This window comes from Patiria miniata, unplaced genomic scaffold (assembly GCF_015706575.1).
Source record: "Patiria miniata isolate m_02_andy unplaced genomic scaffold, ASM1570657v1 HiC_scaffold_29, whole genome shotgun sequence".
Taxonomy (NCBI): Eukaryota; Metazoa; Echinodermata; class Asteroidea; order Valvatida; family Asterinidae; genus Patiria; species Patiria miniata.
Genome location: NW_024037068.1, coordinates 11981237 through 12004763, shown reverse-complemented (window position 1 = coordinate 12004763; position 23527 = coordinate 11981237). Strand labels below are relative to the sequence as shown.

The following is a 23527-nucleotide window of genomic DNA, read 5'->3' as shown; positions in this document are numbered from 1 at the left end:
AAGGGGAAAAGGGGTCCGATTTTCATAGGAGTCGGATTTTCATGTGACACTGGTATTTGAGACAATCTACAACATCGAAAATTTAAAAATTGAGAGTTTCAGCTATGAAAAAAACTATAAGTTAAAAAGTTGCACCTCCCCTTCAGCTTCTGCCAAAAGCCAGGGTGTAAAATAGCGTCAATGAGAGCCGCAAACAGAAAAGGCCCGTTTGCTTACATTATGGTACAGCTATACATGTATATCATGTCCACAAAAATCAAAGCTGCTCGGCCTGTATTGGTTTCCACGGCATTAAATAAACACGATGTGTGGATGCCTCTTTTGCCATTGAATTCTCAAGCTTCCCAACATTTTATGAATTTTGCCTTGAAAAGGATCTCTGTGTACCCAGTGAATTATTTGAAGCATATTTCAATCATATCTTTTAGTTTTCCTATCTTTACTGAAAGTTTAATAATATTTTATATCCCAATAGACGGCACATGGGATTGCTTTTTCATAAGTTTTGGACCGTTTTCATTTTTCAAGTATTGAAATTATTATTATTTTCTTTGTTTTGTGTACATTTTATCATGGAGGCTGTTTTTCTTATACCGTAGTGACCCCTGTCCAAAGGGACTGTACTTCACTTGGCACTCGGACGCCTACCTTCTCAAGAACCAGCTGGATACACACATTCTGGGCCATGGCCGTTGCTTGTCTGAGGACCGGGCCAGTGCCGCGGTCGACTTCAAGACTGCTGCGTCTAAGCTGCGGCATATCTGGGCACGGGTAAGGTTTGTCGTCAGAGGTACGGGAGTTAAAGCTACAGTCCATCATTTGCAGCCATCCGAAAAAGTAACTGGCGAATTGTTGTTGAAAAACATACATGGTTGAAAGATAGTAAGGGGACTAAACTCCCTGTGAAATTATTCTTTCTGGCAAGCTGTCATTTTAAAGTAATCAACGAAAGAAGGCCTTTCCAACGGTGCGTCTTCAGACGCACCGTAGGAAACTTTAAATTAGTAGTTCGTTTTGTTGTTATTCGGCGCAGCGCGTGCCCTCATTGCCACGACGCACAGGCGCGCGCGGTTGCTATAATTCGTCGGATCAGTGCGCGACATCGCGTATAGCTGCAATTCAAAACAATTCAAAATATCATTCAGCAACTTTTGATTTAAAATTGAGATCCTAGAATGCTGTTTTTCTCGGAATATACAGCTGAAGCTGAGCTGAAACTTCATCAGGTTAGTTGTTTAGTATCCTTCATTAGAGTTTGAACACTTTTGTTGCTAATTCAAACGAACAAAATAACAAATTACAAATGATGGACTATATCTTTAAAAAAAAAAACAGGCTGGAAAAATTGGAATTGAACGTTGCTAGCAATGCTCCTAACCCTAAACCCTCCTCAGTCCTTCAAAATCCTCCTGGTGGTTTTGGAGGATTTTGGAGCATTGAGGATGAATGGCGTTGAAGCACATGAGGATTTTGGAGGATGGTGTTTGAAGAAGAGGAGGATCTTGGAGGATTGAGGATGAATGGTGTTGAAGCACTTGAGGATTTTGGAGGATGAATCCAGGTGTTTTAACACGAGGATTTTGGAGGATCGAGGATGAATGGTGTTTGAAGAAGAGGAGGATTTTGGAGGATTGAGTATGAATGGTGTTGAAGCACATGAGGATTTTGGAGGATGAATGGTGTTTTAACACGAGGATTTTGGAGGATCGAGGATGAATGGTGTTTGAAGAAGAGGAGGATCTTGGAGGATTGAGGATGAATGGTGTTGAAGCACATGAGGATTTTGGAGGATGAATGGTGTTTTAAAACGAGGATTTTGGAGGATCGAGGATGAATGGTGTTTGAAGAAGAGGAGGATTTTGGAGGATTGAAGATGAATGCATTTTGAGAGGCAGGACTGTCACGGTGTGACGATTTTGAAGGATTGATGAGGCACTGGGTATCCTTCAGTTGAGCATAAAAAGTGCCAAATTTTGGAGGATTTTGGAGGATTGAGAACATTTCCCAGCAAACAGAGCCTAGGGGGTTAGGGGTAATCCCTAACTCTCCTCAATCTTCCAAATGTGGCAATCTTTGGGTAGGGGGACTTCAGATGATTTGAGACACTTGAGGTCAAAGGTCATGTAGGGCTCAAATGAGGTCATTGTTGATTTGGTTAGGTCAACTGAAAAGTGCCGTCACATGAAAAGTCAGACTTCACTCTCAACAAAACTTGGTGGCAATCATCTTTGCGTAGGGGGACGTTAGGGTGCAGATCAGTAAATTGGTCCGAAATTGCCTACGCCGGCCAAATCACGATTTGCATGCCCTCAAAATCTTCAGTATTTGAGCATGCTGTGGGCCATGAACTTGAGGGTTTGTAAAAACTATGGGTGGAAGCCGTGCACAGGACTGGGAGCTTGCAGTTCTGTGTAATTTGGATGTAATTTGGACCCTAAAAGCGCTCTATTTTGCAATGGAGTTGCAAGGCATCTTTTTTCAAAATGGCGATGGGCTTCAGGACTATTTTCAGGGGTGATCATCTACAGATGGAAATTTCTCCTAAAAGTCATCAGTTGAACCCCCGAAAATTGAAAAGAAAATGAAAGATGATGAAATAAGCTTTAATTTGATGTGTGTCTCGAACACCTTGGAGAGTTGTGAGTATTTTTCCCGAATTTCTGAAGTAGGAGCATTTACCATTGGGGTCTATGGAAGTTTATTTACTGGTCTGCTACCTATAATGACTTGAGACATTTGAGGTTAAAGGTCATCTAGGGGTCAAATGAGGTCGTTGCTGATTTTGGTTAGGTAAACTGAATATTGTGCGTACTAACTGACTGTATTAATACTGCCAGCATGCCAGGGGGATCGCGCAAGTTAAACTTGCAGTATTTTTTTTTGCTTTTGCAGAAATCCACTCAGCCAGAACTGCAAGTGGTTGCTAAGGCCTGCCATCTGTCCACCGGTGTGTTGTTTCTTGTCTCCAGTAATGGACATGTGCACATGCTCAGTGGAGCTGAAGGTACAAAGGTCAAGCAACTCAATAATAACAAAAACATTTTGAAGCTGCAGAAAGAAAGTTGTAAAAGTCTTCTGTTAAACCTTTGATAATGACTTTAATATCAGCTATACATCAAAATTGTCTCCAATTTTCTGCCGCATTTTGATGAATTCAAAAGTGAAGAGACTACATGAGTTTCCATTACTTTATTGTTTCGTCCTATTTTGGCTAAAAGACAGGCATACAAAAAGAAAACAATAAATCTGACATTTCTGTCCAGCAGCTGATTTCTGAGAAACAGTGCGTAACCTACACCATGTGTAGAACTTACGCAACAATTTTTGTGTGCAGCTGCGCAATAAACTTACGATCGATTTCACAAAAGTTGGCATATAGCTGCGTAACATTTCCAATAAATCTAAACACCATGGACGAGGATAATAACAGCGTTTGTGTATCTGTTTTTGTACGATTTTGTTCGTTCATGAAACAGTCGTTGAATCATGTACCTCTGACCGCCATTTTGAAAATGTTTTAGTTCAACTTTCTTTGGAATTGACGGCAACTCTCAAAATTCTGTCACGAGTAATATAGCAATTCTTTTACTTCAAACAATAAAGCTGTAAGTGTCTTGTATCAACCTGGATAAAGGTGTGAACTAAACAGGATCCACAGTGATCACCATTTGCTGGTAAAACAGGCCATTTTTAGTCGTTACGCCACAACTTACGCCACCTAAAATGATTGCACAAGTTAAAGGGAATGTACAACATTTGCTTTTACTGCAATTTTCAGAAATAAATGGATTTGGAGGATTAGTATGTTATAACAAATATTGTTAAACTGACTTGCTTCATGTTTTGGGTTCGTAGATTTTTGAAAATCCAAGAAAACCAACCATATTCTTGTAGTCGGGCTCCCTGACCCCACTTAAGATGAAACGGAGCAATTTATAGACTTTGGGAAATTGTTAGGTCAGAGAATCGGTCTAGCAGGCTTGTACCCCTTCACAGGTGTGTAATCAATTGCAAAGAAAATGCGGAATAACTAAATATGAAAAACTAGGAGCTTTTTTTGAAAAAAAAAACCAGTTTTCTCTAACGATTGGTCGGCCGACCAGTGCTGGAAAAGATACCATTTTTCTTGAAAATGTCAGCACACCAGGAGCCACGATTTTACAGGATGCTTTGGACTGTCATTCCCTAACAATCCAGTAAGATATTTCGTGATAATTTGATCATTTCGTTTTTTGATGTTTGCAAATGTTGTATCTTCCCTTTAAGCTAAAATTTGTTGCACAAGTAGCGGACTTGCGCACTATGAAACTTTCATGAAGTTGTCATATTAAACTGAAATGTTGCGCAGTGTGAAATGTTATGCAACTTACGCTATAAGTTATGGTGCAAGTGGAGTTAGGCCATTGCAAAGTTTTGTGAAATTGGCTGCAGGACATAATTTTATATATTAAATGCAGGAGCTGCTGTCTAACAGAGAAAATGTTTGCGGTAATTTTGTTGTTCTCAGAGTCACTGAATGCGTTGAAGCTACCTGCCTCTGTGAATGTTGCTGATAGTACCGGCTGGTTTGCGTACAGATTTGTCCTTGGAGCTCTGTTTAGAGATCATGTGATCAGGTACAAATTTTTACATTTAATCCAGTTTTTTATTTCAGTTCTTTGAAATACGCCAACACATTAGATTTTAAAGTTCTAAATTCAGAACACCACCGTAAGTTCTCTAGTAATGCTTGTTTACTGTCATCCTAGGCCAAGTTCGGGCAAGGACCATTAGTCGACTAGTGGTTGATTTGTGAGGTACCTTACGCCTGCGCACTAATAGCAAAGTGCGAACGTTTCTAGTCGAACGCTGGTCAAAATGTCATTGCAAAACGTCTGGATCCTGGCTCCCTGCTGTACGTTATGAACGCGCGCGGCTGTGGTTACCAGCGAAGCAACCAACCCCAGAAGGTTGGTTCCAAATAGTCGACTAGTGTAGTTAATCATCGTCGACTAGACAGAGTTCGGGCAAGCATTAGTCGACTAATGGTCAACTATAGTCCTTGCGCGAAGTTGCCCCTAACCTTGGAAACCATTGGTCAGGCCATGGTGGGGTGCTGTGGTCCAGTGGTCACAGTGTTTGACTCATGTGCCGTGGTACGTGGGTTCGAATCCTGACCGCGGGAACATGGTGCTTGTGCTCTTGAGCAAGGCACTTTACCATTATTGCTTCGTCCTTCGGATGGGCCGTAAAGCCGTAATTCCCGTGTGTTAATTGTGTAATGCACGTTAAAGAACCCAGTAACACTTGTCGCTAAGAGAAGGGGTTTGCCCCTGTGTTTCTGGCAGTGGCTGCAATATGCGCCGCAGCACCTTGTAAACCCTAATAAGGTGCTACATAATGGGTCTCATATTTCTCATAAACTTACCTGTCTTCAATAATAGACATAATTTCCAGCGCCTTGAGTACCTAATTGGTGGTAGATATGTGCGCTTTATAAGACTACGGTATTGTAAGTCATAGCAGACTTTTGTAAAGTTGAAATCTCAACTTCCAGCTTGCAAGGACTGGGGATATATTTCCCAAAGATTAAGAAGTCCAAAGTGTTTTACTCAGTTACACATATTCCTCCGAAACATTTTGGTCCAAATTAAAGCTGGTCCCAGAGAGCCAGTCGTCATACATGTCATACCTGACGGACGATGGCCTGTCCCTTGTGACTTTACTGCTGGCTAGTGAAGATAGTTGGGCAGTGCTATCTTGTAGGATTACCTGGTAACGTTGGTTATAATGGAAATATTTGTTTATTCTCTCTCTGGGTACCGACATACACGTACAACTGCCCTTTAATGCCACAGCAGCTGCCTGATGTCACATCAACTATAATAAAAAAAAATACAGAAAAGAAGTAAATAATAAGTGTATAATGAACAGCCAAAATTAGTATAACATAGAGCACGGAACAAAGTCCCAAAAGTAAGGTAGTATGGAACTCCACCCCAAGAGGGCGCTGTTGCCTAAAACGGCAACGTACGTTACGAACTGACCCCCTATGAAAATGAAATCTATCCAAAATCACTCCAAATTTACAACAGATGTTCAGCCTACGAGTTGGAATAATTAGATAAAGTTGTGATAATGATTGTGCAAGGGACTGGGCCAAGATGTGGGCAAAAGTTATGCCCGAGTCTAACAAAGTGTCACGATACAAGCATACAATAAAATGCACTACCTTTATAACTGACAATAAAACCCATCCCTTGACAAAACATCGCCTATTTTTACCTCCCAAATTTCCCTTTTAAATCTTCAACACTACAAAAAAGTCCACTATATACAGAGCATTCAGAAAACCCAAGGAATCTCCTTACCGCTGGTTTGGGATCCAGGGCCCTATAAACCTCGACGAACTAAAATGATTTCTTCCAGTAAGTTCTATGAAACTGATAAACGTGGTTTTTGCGATCCCTTTACTTCCGGGTATCTAGCGCCCTCTGTTGAATGTCACATATGCGAAATCCATCCCAAAACACTTGTAATTGGCAAAATAAAGCACAGTCTGTAGATCAGATACATAAAAGTGCTTCCAGTGAACAGCCATTCTAAATCAATTTATTGGTATTGTGTGCCCTCTGGCAACAGCTTTACTGGCCTTTCCTTGTTTTGTTATGTACAGTTAAAAGATGACATGTTTGGTAATCTCTTGGCCCGCAGGTTAATGAGTAACACGTCAGGCGATTTGCTGCAGGAGTTGGACTTATCGACGGTCTTCGCAGACGCCGGCTTCAAGCTGTGGAGCATCATGGGAATGATACCAAGAATCGGATTCTGGAGTTCAGAGGGAATATGGGTTCTTCAAGTATGATGCCATTTTTTTTCGGGGTAGAGGGTAGAGGGAGCGAGGGAGGGGTGGTAATGGTAAACGTCAAGGGGGGACGAACCTGTGCTCACAGGAATGGAGTGCCCGTTTCTCTTTCGAAGCGATTGGGCCAGACTGGAGTGCATGAAATGTTGTTGTGGGGGGATTGCCACACCTCCTCCACAGCGAGTCTGTTACCTTCCCAACACTGAATACTGCTGGTACCCATTTAACACCTGGGTTGAGAGGAGTAATTGAGGTAAAGCGCCTTACTCAAGGGCACAACTCGCATGGCCACGACGATTTATAGGTTAGCCACTTTTTGATGTGACCATGGCAGGAAACTGTTGAGCAACTTGGTGGCATACCAATTAGCATCTTTTGGTTGTTTTCAACATACCGGTACCTCTTAAGTAAAAGTAAAGTCTGTCACTAGCCAATGTGGCACATCAGGCCGGCGTTTATCTTCGGTTTTCAGTGGCATGAAACGACTGAAAATATGTCTATTCCCCCTGGATGGGATGCCAGTCCATCGCAGGTTACTCCCCAGCTAATGCCGGTACCCATTTATACTCCTGGGTGGAGAGAGGCAAGTGGGGTGAAGTGGCTTGCCCAAGGACACAACATATATCCAGCAGCTGGATTTGAAGCCTTGACTCTCTGATCAGGAGTTACGAACCCTACAGGTCGGCCTTTATCTCCGGTTTCCTTGGCATGAAACGATTGAGAATATTTCTTATATTTCTGTTGTTCCTGGAGGGAATGCCATCGCAGGTTCCTCCCCAGCTAATGCCGGTACCCATTTATACTCCTGGGTGGAGAGAGGCAAGTGGGGTGAAGTGGCTTGCCCAAGGACACAACATATATCCAGCAGCTGGATTTGAAGCCTTGACTCTCTGATCAGGAGTTACGAACCCTACAGGTCGGCCTTTATCTCCGGTTTCCTTGGCATGAAACGATTGAGAATATTTCTTATATTTCTGTTGTTCCTGGAGGGAATGCCATCGCAGGTTCCTCCCCAGCTAATGCCGGTACCCATTTATACTCCTGGGTGGAGAGAGGCAAGTGGGGGTGAAGTGGCTTGCCCAAGGACACAACATATATCCAGCAGCTGGATTCAAACTCCTGACCCTCCGATCAGGAGTTACGAACCCTAACCGCTATGCCACACTCCCCATATACCTCTTAGAGGGAATATACAACATTTGCAAACTTCGAAAAATAAAACTACCAAGTTTTTACAAAATACCTTACTAGGATGTTGGTAAATGACAGTCCAAAGCGTCCTGTAAAATTATGGCACATGGTGTAAAGTCATTTTCAAGACAATGGTATTTTTGTATACATTTCCAACGGTGGTCGGCCGACCACCGTTGGAAAAACCTAACTATTTTTCAACTACTGCTCCAAATTTACCTCTTTTTTTTTCAGTCCAAATTGTGTTTGCTATTGGTTAGATGTTCAAGAACGGGTGCACTGGCCAGCTTCACTGGTTCCCTTACCTTACAATTTTCCGGCATCTATAAATTGATCGATTTTATCCTCAGTGGAGTCAGGGAACCAGACTACTGGAACAATTGTGTTTTTCTTGGTTTTTCCAGCATTTTAGATCACAAAACTTCAAACATGTCAGTCATGTCAGTGTAAAACAATATTTGACCTCGCCTATTGTACTAACCCCTTAAATAGTTCATTTCTGAAAATTACAGCAAAAACCAATGATGTACATTTCCTTTAAAGATAGTGCAAAACTTTAAGTTTTTGTAAAACTCGGCCCCTTTACCAAGCTCTTAATCTCATTTTTTGAACAGATGGATAATATCGAGAATGTGGCATCAGCAATGAGCTCCCCAGAAGCCGCCTCAACCCTGCGCGATTTCAGCGAGGATAGACTGGCTGCGCGGACTGCTCTCCAGGGGGCCTATGAGGCTTACTCCGGCCGGAGTAACGACGAGGGGCGAGGCAAGGGAGTGGCTGTCCCTCAGCAGGGGTTTCAGAATCCTGGCCTCATGGTGTCTGTACTCCAGGTGGGCTTTTTTCTGCACTTGTTGTGTGAAACTTGTAATTCAATATTGGATTTTGCCTTCACCAACATTTGACAATTGTTGACTGCATGCTGTGATGTGGGATACGACGTTTTTTAAAGCTATAGTCCATCATTTGCAGCCATCCGAAAAGTAACTGGCGTAATTACTGTTGAAAAACAAACTTGGTTGAAAGACAGTAAGGGAACTAAACACCCTGTGAAATTATTCTTTCTGGGAAGCTGTCATTTTGAAGTAATCAACGAAAGAAGGCCTTTCCTACGGTGATTCTTAAGAAGCACCGTAGGACAATTTAAATTAGTAGTTCGTTTTGTTATTCAGCGCAGCGCGCACAAGTATTGGAACGACGCACACGCGCGCGCGGTTGTTATAATTCGTCGGATCAGTGCACGACGCCGCGTATAGCTGCAATTCAAAACAATTCAAAACATGATTCAGTAACTTTTGATTTGAAATTGAGATCTTAGAATGCTGCTTTTCTCGGAATGTACAGCTGAAGCTTAGCTGAAACTTCATCAGGTTAGTTGCTCAGTATCCTTCATTAGATTTTGAGCACTTTTGTTGCTTCAAACGAACAAAATGCACTAATTACAAATGATGGACTATATCTTTAACACCTGAGGGTGCTGTGCGCCTTGAGGGGGTTCAAAATGGCATGCCCCACATCACAGCAGTCAACAATTGTTTTGTTATACCGTGCCAATAACTCAAAAAGATCGATGGTTGTTACTTTAGGCGAGCCATCAGATAACAGACCGTTCGGGTACCGGGTCCGGTACGCTAATTTCTTTCACCCCAATCGGTACGAAGCCAGAAGCCACCCGGTCACTGAAGCGTGACGCCCCAATCGGCCCAAACTGGTGATTCAGGGTTTCACAATAGGCAACATAAATTGAAGTCTGGCCATTGTTGGAGGATTATTCGGTACCCTGGGATTACCAGCGGCAACTTCTATGAAGCTCATCACAGTCATTGTTGCCTACTGGAGGATTAGCGCTTCCCAAATTGGTGGAGTTAATCCAGGCCAATTGGTTCCATGCAAGGTCCCAATCCTTTCAACATACTGGGCGGGCTCAATCCCGAACGGTCTGGGGAGGGATTCTAATTTGTGGGCTCGCCTTATGAGAAATAAATAAAATCACTGCGATGTAACCGTTGATAACTAAGGCGTCTGCACCAGTAAACAGGATGTCATAGGTTCGAGTCCCACCCAAGTAAACATGATTTTTTTTCCCACAAGACCTCGGACAGCACTGAGTATATCTGTATACAGTGTTTACAACGTATGCAGGGTTAGTAAAAAAATAAAAGCGGAACCCAAACCTCCAAAAATATATTTCATATTTCAAAAACGATGCAGCACCAAAAATAATAATGACTGGAAAGCCAATTTCATGAATAACTTAAAGATTAAAAAATTACTGAAATTGCTCGATCTTTAAAGAATATCACCATTTTAATGGAATGACCCTAAAACCTGTTTCGGCAAAACCAAAACAAAACCAAATTTATTGTGTGTTCTGACAGTTTGAAACAACAAAGAAAATGAAACAGAGTAAGTGTTTCAACAAATGTCAACAACTGAAGTACACAATATCTTTATTAACAACCCTGGTTAGGCAAATAATGTGATTCATGAAATTCACCTCTTTTTTTTCAAAAGACGGACCATCAATAGGTCTTTATTGAATATTTTTTAACTTCTAAACTGAGGTTTTATCACTGGTGATGTTTGGAGACAATTGTGACGACGATTCTTGAAATTGCATTTTTGGACGAAAGACGTTTTAGTGTCATTGTGTTTTAATGGTATACACTTTGAACGAATTGAGCAATTTAAGTAGTTTTTCATGAAAAAGTAGTTTTTGAAACTGCCTTTCCCGTCATTTTGATTTTGGTGCAACATATCTTTTTAAATATGAAACAAAGTTTTGAGGATTGGGTGCCGCTTTTTTTTACTCGCCCTGTGTCAGCGAAGGGGAATCCAAATATATGGTGGCACGGGTGGCTTGTGCGTAAAGCGCTCGCCTCTCACTAAGGTGACCACGGTTCGAATCCTGGCCGTTGATCGCATGTGAGTAGAGTTGTGCGTTGGTTCTCTCCTGTGCCACGAGGGTTTTTCTCCGGGCCCTCCGGTTTTCCTCCCTCTGGAAAAATCAAACACTTACGATCTCAGGCTGTGCTCCGTGGTCATATATGGGTCAATGTGGCCGGCAGCCAAAGGCGCCTTTACGTGCCAGCGGCTTGACCACGTTGTAGCCGCGTCCTTCGCAATTCAGCATCCCAGCTGCGAGTAAGGATGATTAGCCTCCCAAATTATTATTATTATTATTATTATTATTATATAAAAAAGTGAAATATTCCAAACGAAAAATTACATCATATTCTTATTTTCTCAAATAACCTTGAAATTCTAAATTCCGATCCTAATAAAGGGAGCGGATGCCACCCACAAGCCCCAGGCCAGCCAAGCACTCCAGTCACTCTACGAGAGGAGAGACGACGGCGCGGAACAAGAGACGAGATTAAACGATACCATCGGACCCCTGCTGCAGCAGTACTGGGCGCTGCACCGAGAAAAGCTGGGCGTCTGGGATGCGTCGTCCGATGTACGTGATTCTTGGGAAGGCCTTCGATTTTATACACGTATATGATTAAAATGTAACTGCAGAGGGTGAAATTATAGTCAAATGCTCTCCAACTATTTGCCATACATGTATTTGACTGAATGAAATTGGATGAGTTTGGTAAAATGTGAGGCGTTCTAGCAAAACAAGATGGAACTGGGCAAAGGCCGTAGCAAAGAAAACTGAAAAAAAAATGGTGGTGATTTTTTTTTTTTTTTTGATTTTCAGATTTATATATGTAATCATTGATATGTCTACCACAAATATATTAAAGAAATAGTACCAAAATCGTAAATTACATGTAAATGTGTTTTTTAACCCGAACTGCCCTGAATACTTCAGAATCCTCTTTGCCAAAGTGGAGGAATTTGGAGGATTTGAGGTTACATGGCAAAAGTTACTGATTTCGTAGGATGTACTTTGTCAAGGTCTTGGGCTAAACCTTGTGTTGTTCTTGCTCAGCCAGGCATAATTATAGGCCTGGTTTATGCTTGAAATCCCCCGTACTGCTCAAGGATGTCACTGGCCAAACCTCAACATATTGACAGTCACTGCCGTAGGATTTTGCAGGATTCAGGCAGTGGTCACCACTCCATGGACCATATTCACAAAATAATCGAGGAATTTGCAGGATTGAGGCTATATGCTATTTTTCCTTGATGCCAATTTGAAGATTTTGCAGGATTGAGGCTACTTCCTAGCGAAAAGGCCTAGGGAGTCGGGGTCAAAGAAAACAATTGGCATCTTTCATTTTCACAATTGCAAAACTCAGAACTTCAGACTGAGGCTGTATGTAATTTTAACATGGAGACAGTTGGAGATTTTACAGGAATGAGGTTGCATCCTAGCAGAAATGTCTAGGGAATTAGGGTTAATAAGATGACTCCTAACATGAACATGTTTCATCTTTCGTTTGCATCATCTAGGAAGCACAGAAGCCATTCACAATTCAAGAGGCTGTTTTGAAACTCTTGGACAGCTCCTTGACCCTCTCGGCCAATCGCAAGAGGTCTCAGATGACTTATCTCAGCCTGAACGCTCCGGTGGCAACGCTCGCCTGTTTGCTGGATGCCCTGAACATCGGCAAACTGGATGACAACGGTAATGGATTGAGGACTTTCACTAAATTGTGGAAGAAATTAAACTTAAATATTCCTTAATGCACATACATGTACAGTCAAACCTGCCTTAGCGACCCACTGTACACAACGACCACCTGTCAGTAACGACCATTGAAAAATCCCGCGCTGACAAATTCTGTTACTTAAGTCCTGTATAGAACGACCACCTGCTTAACGCAGCCAGCGCCCACAAATTTTGCTTCTGTAGGAAAGCTAAAGTCTGTACAGAACGACCGCAAGCCATGAAAAGCGACCGCAAGCCATGAAAAGCGACCGCAAGCCATGAAAAGCGACCGCAAGCCATGAAAAGCGACCGCAAGCCATGAAAAGCGACCGCAAGCCATGAAAAGCGACCGCAAGCCATGAAAAGCGACCACAGAATGCCCACTTGCTTCTGTACAATGGTTGATTCCTTACTCAAAAGCAAAAGCAAAAGCCACATAAACCACTTCAAAGGATTAGTAAATCTACCACAGGATTTCTAGGACATTTTCAAGCTTAATCTGGGTCTGTGGTCACATCAACAATGCACCTATTGTCAGTGCTGCAGCAGTGGCATGGCTTTCCCTAGCGCTAGCTCCAATCAACAAAAAAATGCACTGGGCATGTGCATGACTTGTGACCTGTCAGTCTCCTTCTCTCACATAATTTTGTTATCATTAAAATAAATTTAATTAAAATTTGTTGTCATGTTTTCTGAAGAACAAAAAATAACACAACATACTCAAGTATTTTTGTTTGTCAATTTTATTGTTCAATTTAATTTTTAAATCGTGAAATAAAGTTTAAGTTTGTTTGTGCTCTAGATCGACCTTTGAGCTTTTCAGCAAGTTTGCTGGCATGGGCAATTTTGCTGTGTTTACACAACATCGCATGCGTAGATAACTTCTGCTCTGTCATTTAAAAGGCGAGTTTGTTCCAATAATGCTTTTGAAATGGAGAGAATATGGCTCCAAATTCTTCAAGCCCGAATCCTGAAAGGAATTATTGAAGTTAGCTTTCACTTCAATTTCAAATGAAAATGGAGGTCATCAGTGCAGCTGAACGTGTGATCGTCAAGAGATCGTTGTACGGCCCTACTTTTACTTGTGGTTGTGATGGTATTGCTGCTCCAGCACAGCTAATTCTCACATAATATTAGGCACAATTGCAGAATACCCCGCCACACACCTATCCCACCTCGTATCCGGTTACGCGGATACGGAGTCACGCTTGGATGCTCAACCAAAACCACACTCGTGTGCCAACCCGCATCCCCGTATCCGCGTATCCACTTCCCGGCACCTACTTTGGACTTAGACGTTTTTCCCCTGCTCCCCATTCAACTCACGTTGTCTCCGCCTTCGTTATTTTCCAACATGGATATGGATGCTTCGTTCTCAAAAATATTTTCCTCCGCTAAAAATAAAGTCCACCCCGTATCCCTGTATCCGCGTATCCACTTCCCGGTACCTGCTTTGGACTTTTTCTACCCTACTCCCCATTCCACACTGACACACTCACTCATCAATTGCCCACACCAAAATAGGCCTACTTTAAACTTGGACGCTCTTGCAAAGATCTCCGATAGCGTATCCATTCATTTCAAAAGGGTCATTTTCGAGTGGCGGGGTATTCTGCAATTACTCCTAATATTAACATAAAAAATTCAAAACATTTTAAAATCATTCACAGTTTATGACTTTTAATTTTTATTCATTTTTTTAAGCAAGAGTTACGTATATAACTAAAATAAGGAAGAACATAACGTTCGATAAGGCAGGTTTAGACTGTAATGACCCCCGCGTTACGTTAGGGAAGCCAAAGGGAGGGCAAATATTACCAACCTGTACAGAGAGACCACCTGTCTATAAAGACCGCTTTTACCGTTTCCCTTGAGCGGTCTTTCTGTACTGGTTTGACTGTATATGAAACATTACCAGTTTTAATTGGAAATCCAACTTTTTTTCGAATTCATTTCCAAAATTCTTATTTTTCTGCTGATCTTTTCCCCTCCAGGCTCAAAATCTGATTTTTTTTTTTAATTGAATATAAATGGAATTTCAAAACGGCACTGCGACATCAGATTGTACAGATTGTACGACTGAAGCCAAGATTGGAGTAGTTTATGGCTGAAAATTATTATTATTCTTGTTATTTATTCAGCATTAAAAAACACATACAAACAACAAACATTCACAAAATATTAAAACAAAAAACAAGCCATAGGCAAACTCTGTTCAAAATAATCTTGAAGCAGGAAAGCTTTCAGCCTTTCTATTGGTCGGTAGTGAGATGTTTATATAATTTATAATTAATGAGGTTATATTGGCCCCTGAACATGAATACTAAAGTTGTTTCCATTTTGTTGCAGGTCACATCGAATTCCATGCAATCCCATTGGACGAGGAGGAGTTGGATCCGTCTCTCCCGCCCGTCTCATTGGCTGTGAAGGCCCCTGAATCTGAATCGGGACTGCCGTTGTTTGAGATTGTTTGCAGGCTGATGTTTAGAGAATGCCCTACTCAGCTGGTAGGCTAAAAATTCACTCTACGTTTCACAATCTTCTTTATCGTTTAAAGTTCCTGCTGTCTGGCTATTGTCACCAACAGTCAGATCATAGTTTCAAGTAAGCACTGTGACTAGTCAAATTCAGGCAACCGACAAAAGCGGGCAAGTGGTAGGCACAGCTGGCTTATCAATCACCTACAGTCAAAGCTTAGTTGTATCACGTTACATAAACAGCCCCAGCCAGTCCTGCTATGTAGGCTGGGAACTCTTAACTGTTTAAAAACTGTCACTTGATTGATTTTGACCGAAAAGACAACTTTGCACAGTATGCTTGCATACATGCAGGAGGGTTAATACAAATAAATTTAGTAGCATAACGTTTGGATCCATTTAGAATCTAATGAATTTGTCTATTATCGAGAAGAGTATCACCAGTCACCGTAAAGAAAATGACAACAGATAATTCTGTTCCAATGTTCGGTTCACACAGGTTCGACACATACCTCACCATTGTGTCAAACGTTTTTTGTCTTTCCGTTTAGGTTGAGTTCGTGAACATGTGCCAGCAGGCAAGGGACAAAGTGTTGGACGTCTCGGCCTTCTCAAGAAAGAAATCAACAGTAAGTCCTAGATTATCACACTTCCCATCGGTATACATCAGCTTTTACAACCTCCAGAGTCCTGACTCGACCAAAATATTGGAATATGAGGTGTTAAAGTTTAGAAAAGTTAAAGTAGTAAGGGTTAATCCCAGTTGTGCCATTAAATAATGTGGGTCTTAAATTTATACTTTACGCAAGCACTTACTTTTTTAACCCTAACTCCCTAGGCCTTTTTGCTAGGATGTAGCCTCAATCTTACAAAATCCTCCAACTGGCCTCATGGAAAAATAGCATGTGCCTCAATCATGCAAATTCCTCCATCATGCAAATTCCTCCATTATTTTTTGAATATGGTCCGTGGAGAGGTGACCACTGCCTGAATCCTGCAAAATCCTGCGGCAGTGACTGTCAATATGTTGAGGCTTGGCCAGTGACATCCTGGAGCAGTACAGAGGATTTAAGCATAATCCAGGCCTGTATGTATGCACGGCTGAGCAAAAACTGAACAAGGTCCGGCCCAAGACCTTGACAAAGTGCATCCTATGAAATCAGTAACGCACTTTTGCCATGTAACCTCAATCCTCCAAATTCCTCCACTTTGGCAAAGAGGATTTTGAAGGATTCAAGGCAGTTAGGGATGATACATTATTTAAGCCTTTTTCTTGGGGGGGGGGGGGGAAGACATGTAAATCTGACTTCATTTCCTAGGTAAATAGGGCTAAAGTTATACACATCTTTTTGAACAGTCATAATCCTCATTTCTGGCTTTCCATACTTCCATAATTCCATGATGTTAATCTTTGTATTGTAGCAGCAAACTCCCCTGTGAATTTCATATGGATTTGTCTGCGTCTGTCATCGTCTGTAGGTTCAGCTGTGTGATATTGCACTTGGCAGCTTGCCAGGACCAGACCATTCTAGAAATCAGGAGGGTGCTGTACTAGCCACAGCAAAGCTAATGCAACTCAGGTAATCAAACAACCATCGTGATATTAATATTTGAAAAAAGGAACTGACTGGAGTGGGGTTGAACCTTCGGATTGCCATTCCGGTGCTCTACCAACTGAGCTATCCAGCCCTGTATTGACAGTTCCCCATTTTGTCAGTGTCTTTGTTCAAGGGTCGGTATTTTTTTGTTTTAATGGTAGATTTTTGAGGGTCCAAGCCGTAAACATGGTATATTTTGATACAGCCAAATCTCAAATAACCAGAAGTCAATCATATGCCAGAGGGAAGTGTGGCCTGGTGGTTAGGAGTTGTTCCGCGTTATCAAAGGGTCAGGGGTTCAAATTCGGCTGCTGCCGTTTTGTTGTGTCCTTGGGCAAGCCCCTTTTCCATGACTTGCATCTCTCCACCCAGAAGAATAAATGGGAACAGGCATTAGCTGGGAAGTATCTTGCAGTGGGCTTGCATCCCGTCCAGGGAGAATAGAAATATTCTCGGTCATTTCATGCCTAGGAAACCAGAGATAACACCAGCCTCATTAGCCCTATTGGTTCAGGACATACCTGACTTTACAGTCATAAGTCAACTGCATGTATTTTCAGTTTTAATAACAAGCTATTAACGAAACTGTGACAAAACCATTACTTTGTTACTGTTCATTTCCTAAATATTACTTGTTAGCCAGCTTGTGATTTGGCTTGTGATGGATTTGATGGACTTGTGATTTATTCATGATTGACTTGCGATTTAACTGCATTGACTTGTGATTTGCATTGATTGACTTGTGATTTGCACTGATTGACTTGTGATTTCACATGTTTGACTTGTGATTCGACATGCTTGACTTGTGATTCGACATGCTTGACTTGTGATTTAAACATGTTTGACTTGTGATTTGAATTGAATGACTTGTGATTTGACATGGTTGTCTTGTTGGTTGATTTGTGATTTATATTGATTGACTTGTGATTTGACATGATTGACTTGTGATTTGACACGATTGACTAGTGAATTGACTGGATTGTCTTTTGATTTGGATTGATTGATGTGTGATTTGACATGGTTGTCTTCTGATTTGACATGATTTACTAGTGATTTGACTTGTGATTGACAATTTATTGATTCGATCACATGTCCATCTTGAAAAGTCTGACACGGCAAGGTATAAGTTCTTATCCTTCGTTTTCCAAACAGTGCAATGTCTCACGGTTCTAGTTCTCGGTCTTCATTTCCAAACAGTGCAATGTCTCACGGTTCTAGTTCTCGGTCTTCATTTCCAAACAGTGCAATGTCTCATGGTTCTCTGAATGCATTGAAGCTCCTCCTGAAGCACAAGCTGTGGTGTGAAGCCATCTGTCTAGTCCAGGAGAAGGCTGACAACACGCAGACCCACTCCGAACTCTTCCATGTCCTGCTGATGTCCATACTGCAAGTACGTAAGAGTGTTGTTTTTCCATGTCCCTAAATAGTGATAATAATAATCATACAAAATGATTACAAGATGCGCAGATTCTAAGTATGAAAAATCATTCAGAGATGTCAGTTCATGAAAAGTCACTATTTGTAAGAGGACAAATTGGTTACACAGGTGATTCTTCATATTATATTTGAATAGAGATGGGTCTTAAGTTGCCCTCAAAGCATCAGGTTATAGACTTTCAGAGTTCCGTCGCCAGATGAGTCTTTTTCAATTTTGCTTGAAAACTATGCTGTGTTTTATTGATGGGGGGAATACCTTTAGATACGGAATGTGTTTAAATTGTTATTTCTTTGAAACAGGATCGGGAAATAGTTCCAGAGTATTACGAAAGGCTGTGGGCTTGCCTACCTCAGAAAATCAGGTGTGTGTTTTGATGATATGTGACCGGCTCCACAAAAAAGGGTATCAAGTCGCACTGAGCATTATCGTGTAATGGCCTGCTCAACATTGAGAGGGTGAAAATTTTGTCAAAATGTGATTTTCATTTTTTGTCATGAATGACATCTTTAATACCTACAGTTTCAGGTTTCATTCACAGAAATGTTGATTTTGATGAACAAAGTGGAAAAAACAACCATTTTGTGTACCTCGTTCTGTTGTTCTACAACAGAGCCAGCTATTTCAAAGCCTGTTTTCTCAGTTGTGTAATTTGAACTCCATGGAAGTAATTCATATGCAAATACGTCATATCCCAAATAGTCCATCCCAGATTGGGATGGACTATGGAGCTCTATTATATACCAAATGAAGCTTACGTTGTGGGCTTTCCAACCGTACTCAATTTTACTTTTTTGCGACATAATACCCTTTTTTGTGGAGCCGGTCTCATTTTAGCATTTACATAAGAAACAAGTGCAAGTGCACAATAAGCTCTGGCTGTCTTCAGGAGAGTGCCTAAACTCTAAGAAAATAAACACATATTAAAGTATGAAGTGCAAAATCAATGAAGTGTGAAGTTTCTTTTCAGAACCATTCTCTTAGTTTTAGATATTTTTCCCACATGGTGTTTCCGCAAACCTTTCATTCATTAGTACCTACACCACCAACATGCAAAGCCTCAAAGCTTACTTAAAGGTACAGTCCACCATTTGTAATTTGTGCATTTTGTTTGTCTGAAGCAACAAACTTGCTCAAAATCTAAAGAAGGGTGCTGAACACCTAACCTGATGAAGTTTTAGCTCAGCTTCAGGTGTAGGCTATATTTCGAGTAAAATAACATTCTAGGATCTCGCTTTCAAATCAAAAGTTGCTGAATCATGTTTTGAATTTGGCCTGAATTCAGCGTCCGAGACACGTTCTCACTGAGCCGATTGCAGCTACGCGATGTCGCGGTGTGTGCTTCGTGTTAATGATTGCGCGTGCTTCGCCGAATAAAAAAATGAACAATCTTTAGACGCATCGTTGGAAAGGCCTTCTTTCGTTAATTTCTTCAAAATGACAGCATGACAGAAAGAAGAATTTCACAGGGAGTTTAGTCCCCTTACCATCTTTAAACCAAGTATGTTTTTCAACAATAATTATGTCAGTTACTTTTTTAGATAGCTGCAAATGATGGACTGTAGCTTTAACTTGATAATCCTTTCTTTTTCTGTTCTGTGTCAGCTCCCTGGAGTTCCTGAAGCTACTGACCACCCACCACCAGCCCAGCAATCCCAGAATCCACCTGTGCCAACAGGTGCTGTGTCGACCCCAGGATGACCTCCAGATAGGCATGGTCAGGGATCAGCTCATCAGTCTGCTGGGCCGAGAAAAGGTCACAGGTCAATGAACCGTCAATGTTATTCCAAAAACAAAATTGTCTGAAATAATATGTGTATGTATTTTTGATTTTGATGGTGCTTTTGCAAATAGTGGTGTGATCCAGATGTTTTTGCTTTAATTGATGTGCAATCCAATCAGTATTCGTTTTTGGTTGTGAGATTTGCATCCCATGCAGATGTGATGTGACAAGCCAATATTGCATGTGGCAAGCCAATATATACGTGTACGTACGTGTACCTTCCATGCTAAATGTGAGGCGTTTTGGCAAAATGAGACGGAATTGGGTACAGGCCATGGTGTAAAAATATCAAAGAAAATGAATGGGGTGATTATTATTTTGGTTTTTTTTGTAATCTCAGATTTGTCATGAAATATTTTTTAAAAAATAGTGAAACGAAAGTGTTTTCAAAGATCAAACAATCAGCATCTTTCATTTTCACCACTGTATAAAACTCGAAACTTAAAGGCCTTTTCCTTAATATTCTACAATTTTGACATGTCGATAAATGCGAACTTTAAACAGCCATAACTTGTCAACGGAATGTCTGATTGAAGTGCAACAAAGAAAATTGAAAGGAGATTTTTACTCTCTGTTGTAATACACTCAAACCTCATTTTGAACTCTGCCCAGTTCTGTCGCATTTTGCCAGAATGCCTCGCAAATAACAAAACTGCACAGGTTTATGAAACCGAAATAGCTCTTGTATGGTACTTTATTGTATTGTAGTACTCTGATAAATCCATAAAACCATACAGTGCTTGGGCGGTTCGTTCGCGTGGTTCAGGGTGGCATGGGTGGCTTGTGCGTAAAGCGCTCGCCTCTCACCAAGGTGACCACGGTTCGAATCCTGGCCGTGGATCACATGCGAGTAGAGTTGTGCGTTGGTTCTCTCCTGTGCCACGATGGTTTTTCTCTGGGCCCTCCGGTTTTCCTCCCTGCGGAAAAATCAAACACTTACGATCTCAGGCTGTGCTCCGTGGTCATATATGGGTCGATGTGGCCGGCAGCCATAGGCGCCTTTACGTGCCAGCGGCCCGACCACGTTGTAGCTGCGTCCTTCGCAATTCAGCATACCAGCTGCGAGTAAAGGATGATTAGCCTCCCAAATTATTATTATTATATTATTATTAAAATGCTTTGGGATAGTACAGGAACCAAAGGGTTAAATGGTACTGAAGAGGTTTATAACTTGGTTGATGTAAGTTATAACCACTTACCGATCGTGTGTCAGTATCAATATATGTCCAGACTCTGGGGACTCCGAGTCCAGTCGTTAAGCACAGCACAGCGGTGTGAAAACTGTTCCCACGCAAGTGCGATGAACATCGGCCTACCGGTACAGCCAAATGTGTAATCTCTACACACGTGGCTCCGAGAAAATTCATGCAACAGTTCAACGAAATATGGTCCAAATCGGTTTGAAAACCTCAGCGAGTACAGGCCACAAAACTTACAGGATAACAGTCAATATTTATAAAGATGACGAATGTAACAGCTTTCATACCATAGTCTTGTAGAATAACTTGAGGCAAAGCTTAAGAAATCACTCAACAATTACAAAGTGTCACTCGTTTTCGAAGACCGATTGCAAGGTGTAAAGAAGCCTGTAAACGTGTACGTGTTCTACATAACAACCGAGGATCGACACACGAAGGGAGAACAACATATCCTTTCAGTCCTCGGGAGTTGGGTCTTGTATTGGAAATGGTCCTCTGTAGTAAGTTTGTGTGCTTTGTCTATGGGAGAGTGTTATATTACAGGGACAAAGGGAAACACAAGCATTGTCTTCGGGAGCATTTTTCCGTGTGCACTGCATGTAGGAAATCCTCTGGCATCCAGGCTTCAAATGTCGTGTGCTGAGTACTTGTATTTGTAATACAGGTATGTGTATACCAGGTCTTTTGTAGTAATAGTGGCTGTGGATGGACTTTATAATATTGGTAATCAATCCAAATCGTACAAGTTAATTGAATTTTTCGGCAGATTTTTGTTAAGGTTTGCTAAATAGGTTTTTTTTGTGGACTGATCTTCAGCCCTTTAGCTCTGAATAACTTTGTCATCGTGGTTTGAACTTCACAAAGTACTGTATAGAGTTCATCCTCAGAATTTGTTGCTGCTTCCGATGATTTTACGCCCTTGATGTGTGACAGTGGTAGATCAGGGCAAGAGGGGGGAGGCTAGCTAAATCCCCTTCCTTGCTTTATACCCCCTACCCCAATTAGCCCTTTATATATAATATATTTATATTAGCCCAATTAACCCTTCATAATAAGCCCCTCATGGAGGCTGCACTCGCCAGCGAAATCACACAAACCCGGAATATATCACACACGAGACCAGAAATTTTGGTCGTAGGAATCATTATAATTGATAATCTTGGCAGTCCTAATTTCATCTCACAAGCCCCACATAAATTTCAGCAACAAAAATAAAAGTTGCATTACAAAAAAAAAATGTAAAGGGCCACACCCATAGCGAAACGGGAGGCCGGCTCAGCCAGGGGCCCAGGACGCTCCACACAATTTACCAAATAAATAGAAAGGAAAACACAAAGTATAACTTATAAGAAACGCTGAGGAACTCGACGGACGACGGGTACAAATTATACAAAAATAACAACCAGCTGGTCAGGCATAGTGTTTGTAGCCTCATCAGATTGCATGGCATTTGATGAAAGCTGAGGTGCCCCTTTCTGTTTTCAGATGGTCTTCTTATGATTGGTGGCTTGGTGGGACCCGATTCAGGCCAGACGATTCCTGACTGTTTGGGTATCTTGGAAGCAGACTCATTGTGCTGTATGACACTTGATGGAAGCTGGGGCGCCCCTCTCCGATGTTGCTTTGTCTTCTTCGGCTGGGTGTGATGGGCCATTGTTCTGATGTGGGTAGTCTGTTGGTTCCAAAATGGACCACTCTTCCAAAATGAGGGGCCTCTCTGGCACTATCATGGAACAAGATGAAATGAATGGCAACACTCATTGCGTGTAACCATGGAGCTATAAAACACAATAGTCAATTCAGCAATTTTTTTCAGCACCTTTTACAGGCTTGTTAAAAAGATTACTTGCGTGCAACTTTCTGGTGTCGTTGTTGTAGCCCCGAATTCTCCCAGTTGTTCCTTGTCGTCTTGGCACATCTGCCAAGAAGTAAATCTTGCGTTCCGGGTCAACTGGGCTTGGTGTGCAGTAGACATCTCTACCCGTGTCATCTTGTGCCCGGTTCAGACGGTAGAACTTCCGATTCTGTGACACACCATTTTTCGTGAAATTTCCAGATTCATTTTTACACGTTTGCGTATCAAAATTTCAACATGAAATTTCACAAAAATTAGACATCTGAGAAAGGCAGCACTTTCTGACTAGCCTATAAAGAGGGTGAGTATGCTTCTAAAGCCAAAAAATCCTACAAACTAAGCCTAAATGTAAAAATCAAAATTTGGCAAAGTCGACACGATTTTTGTACATGTGGATGTGTGGCCTATGTTTACGGAGGCAGTCCAGTAAATAGGCCACATTTATGGGGCTATGTGTCTTCATGCCTACTTGCAGCCACTCAGCGATATGAACCGGGAAAATACAGACTCTTTGCCCAGCTCCTTGCAGTATGTGGAAGTGATGC

The 23527-nt window shown here is 41.6% G+C and overlaps 1 protein-coding gene across 1 annotated transcript in view; it reads left to right on the top strand.

Moving 5' to 3' along the window:
• The window catches only part of LOC119735972, a 41846-nt gene extending 21709 nt beyond the window's left edge, over positions 1-20137 (top strand). The window contains exons 6-18 of the mRNA XM_038209951.1: positions 600-771; positions 2893-3004; positions 4508-4616; positions 6694-6838; positions 8650-8865; positions 11319-11492; positions 12437-12611; positions 14985-15142; positions 15664-15741; positions 16592-16692; positions 17953-18100; positions 18448-18509; positions 19751-20137. Coding sequence (XP_038065879.1) covers positions 600-771; positions 2893-3004; positions 4508-4616; positions 6694-6838; positions 8650-8865; positions 11319-11492; positions 12437-12611; positions 14985-15142; positions 15664-15741; positions 16592-16692; positions 17953-18100; positions 18448-18509; positions 19751-19916 — 1816 coding nt within the window. The 3' untranslated portion in view covers positions 19917-20137. The remainder of the gene's footprint in view (positions 1-599; positions 772-2892; positions 3005-4507; positions 4617-6693; positions 6839-8649; positions 8866-11318; positions 11493-12436; positions 12612-14984; positions 15143-15663; positions 15742-16591; positions 16693-17952; positions 18101-18447; positions 18510-19750) is intronic.
• The last annotated feature ends 3390 nt before the right edge of the window (positions 20138-23527 follow it).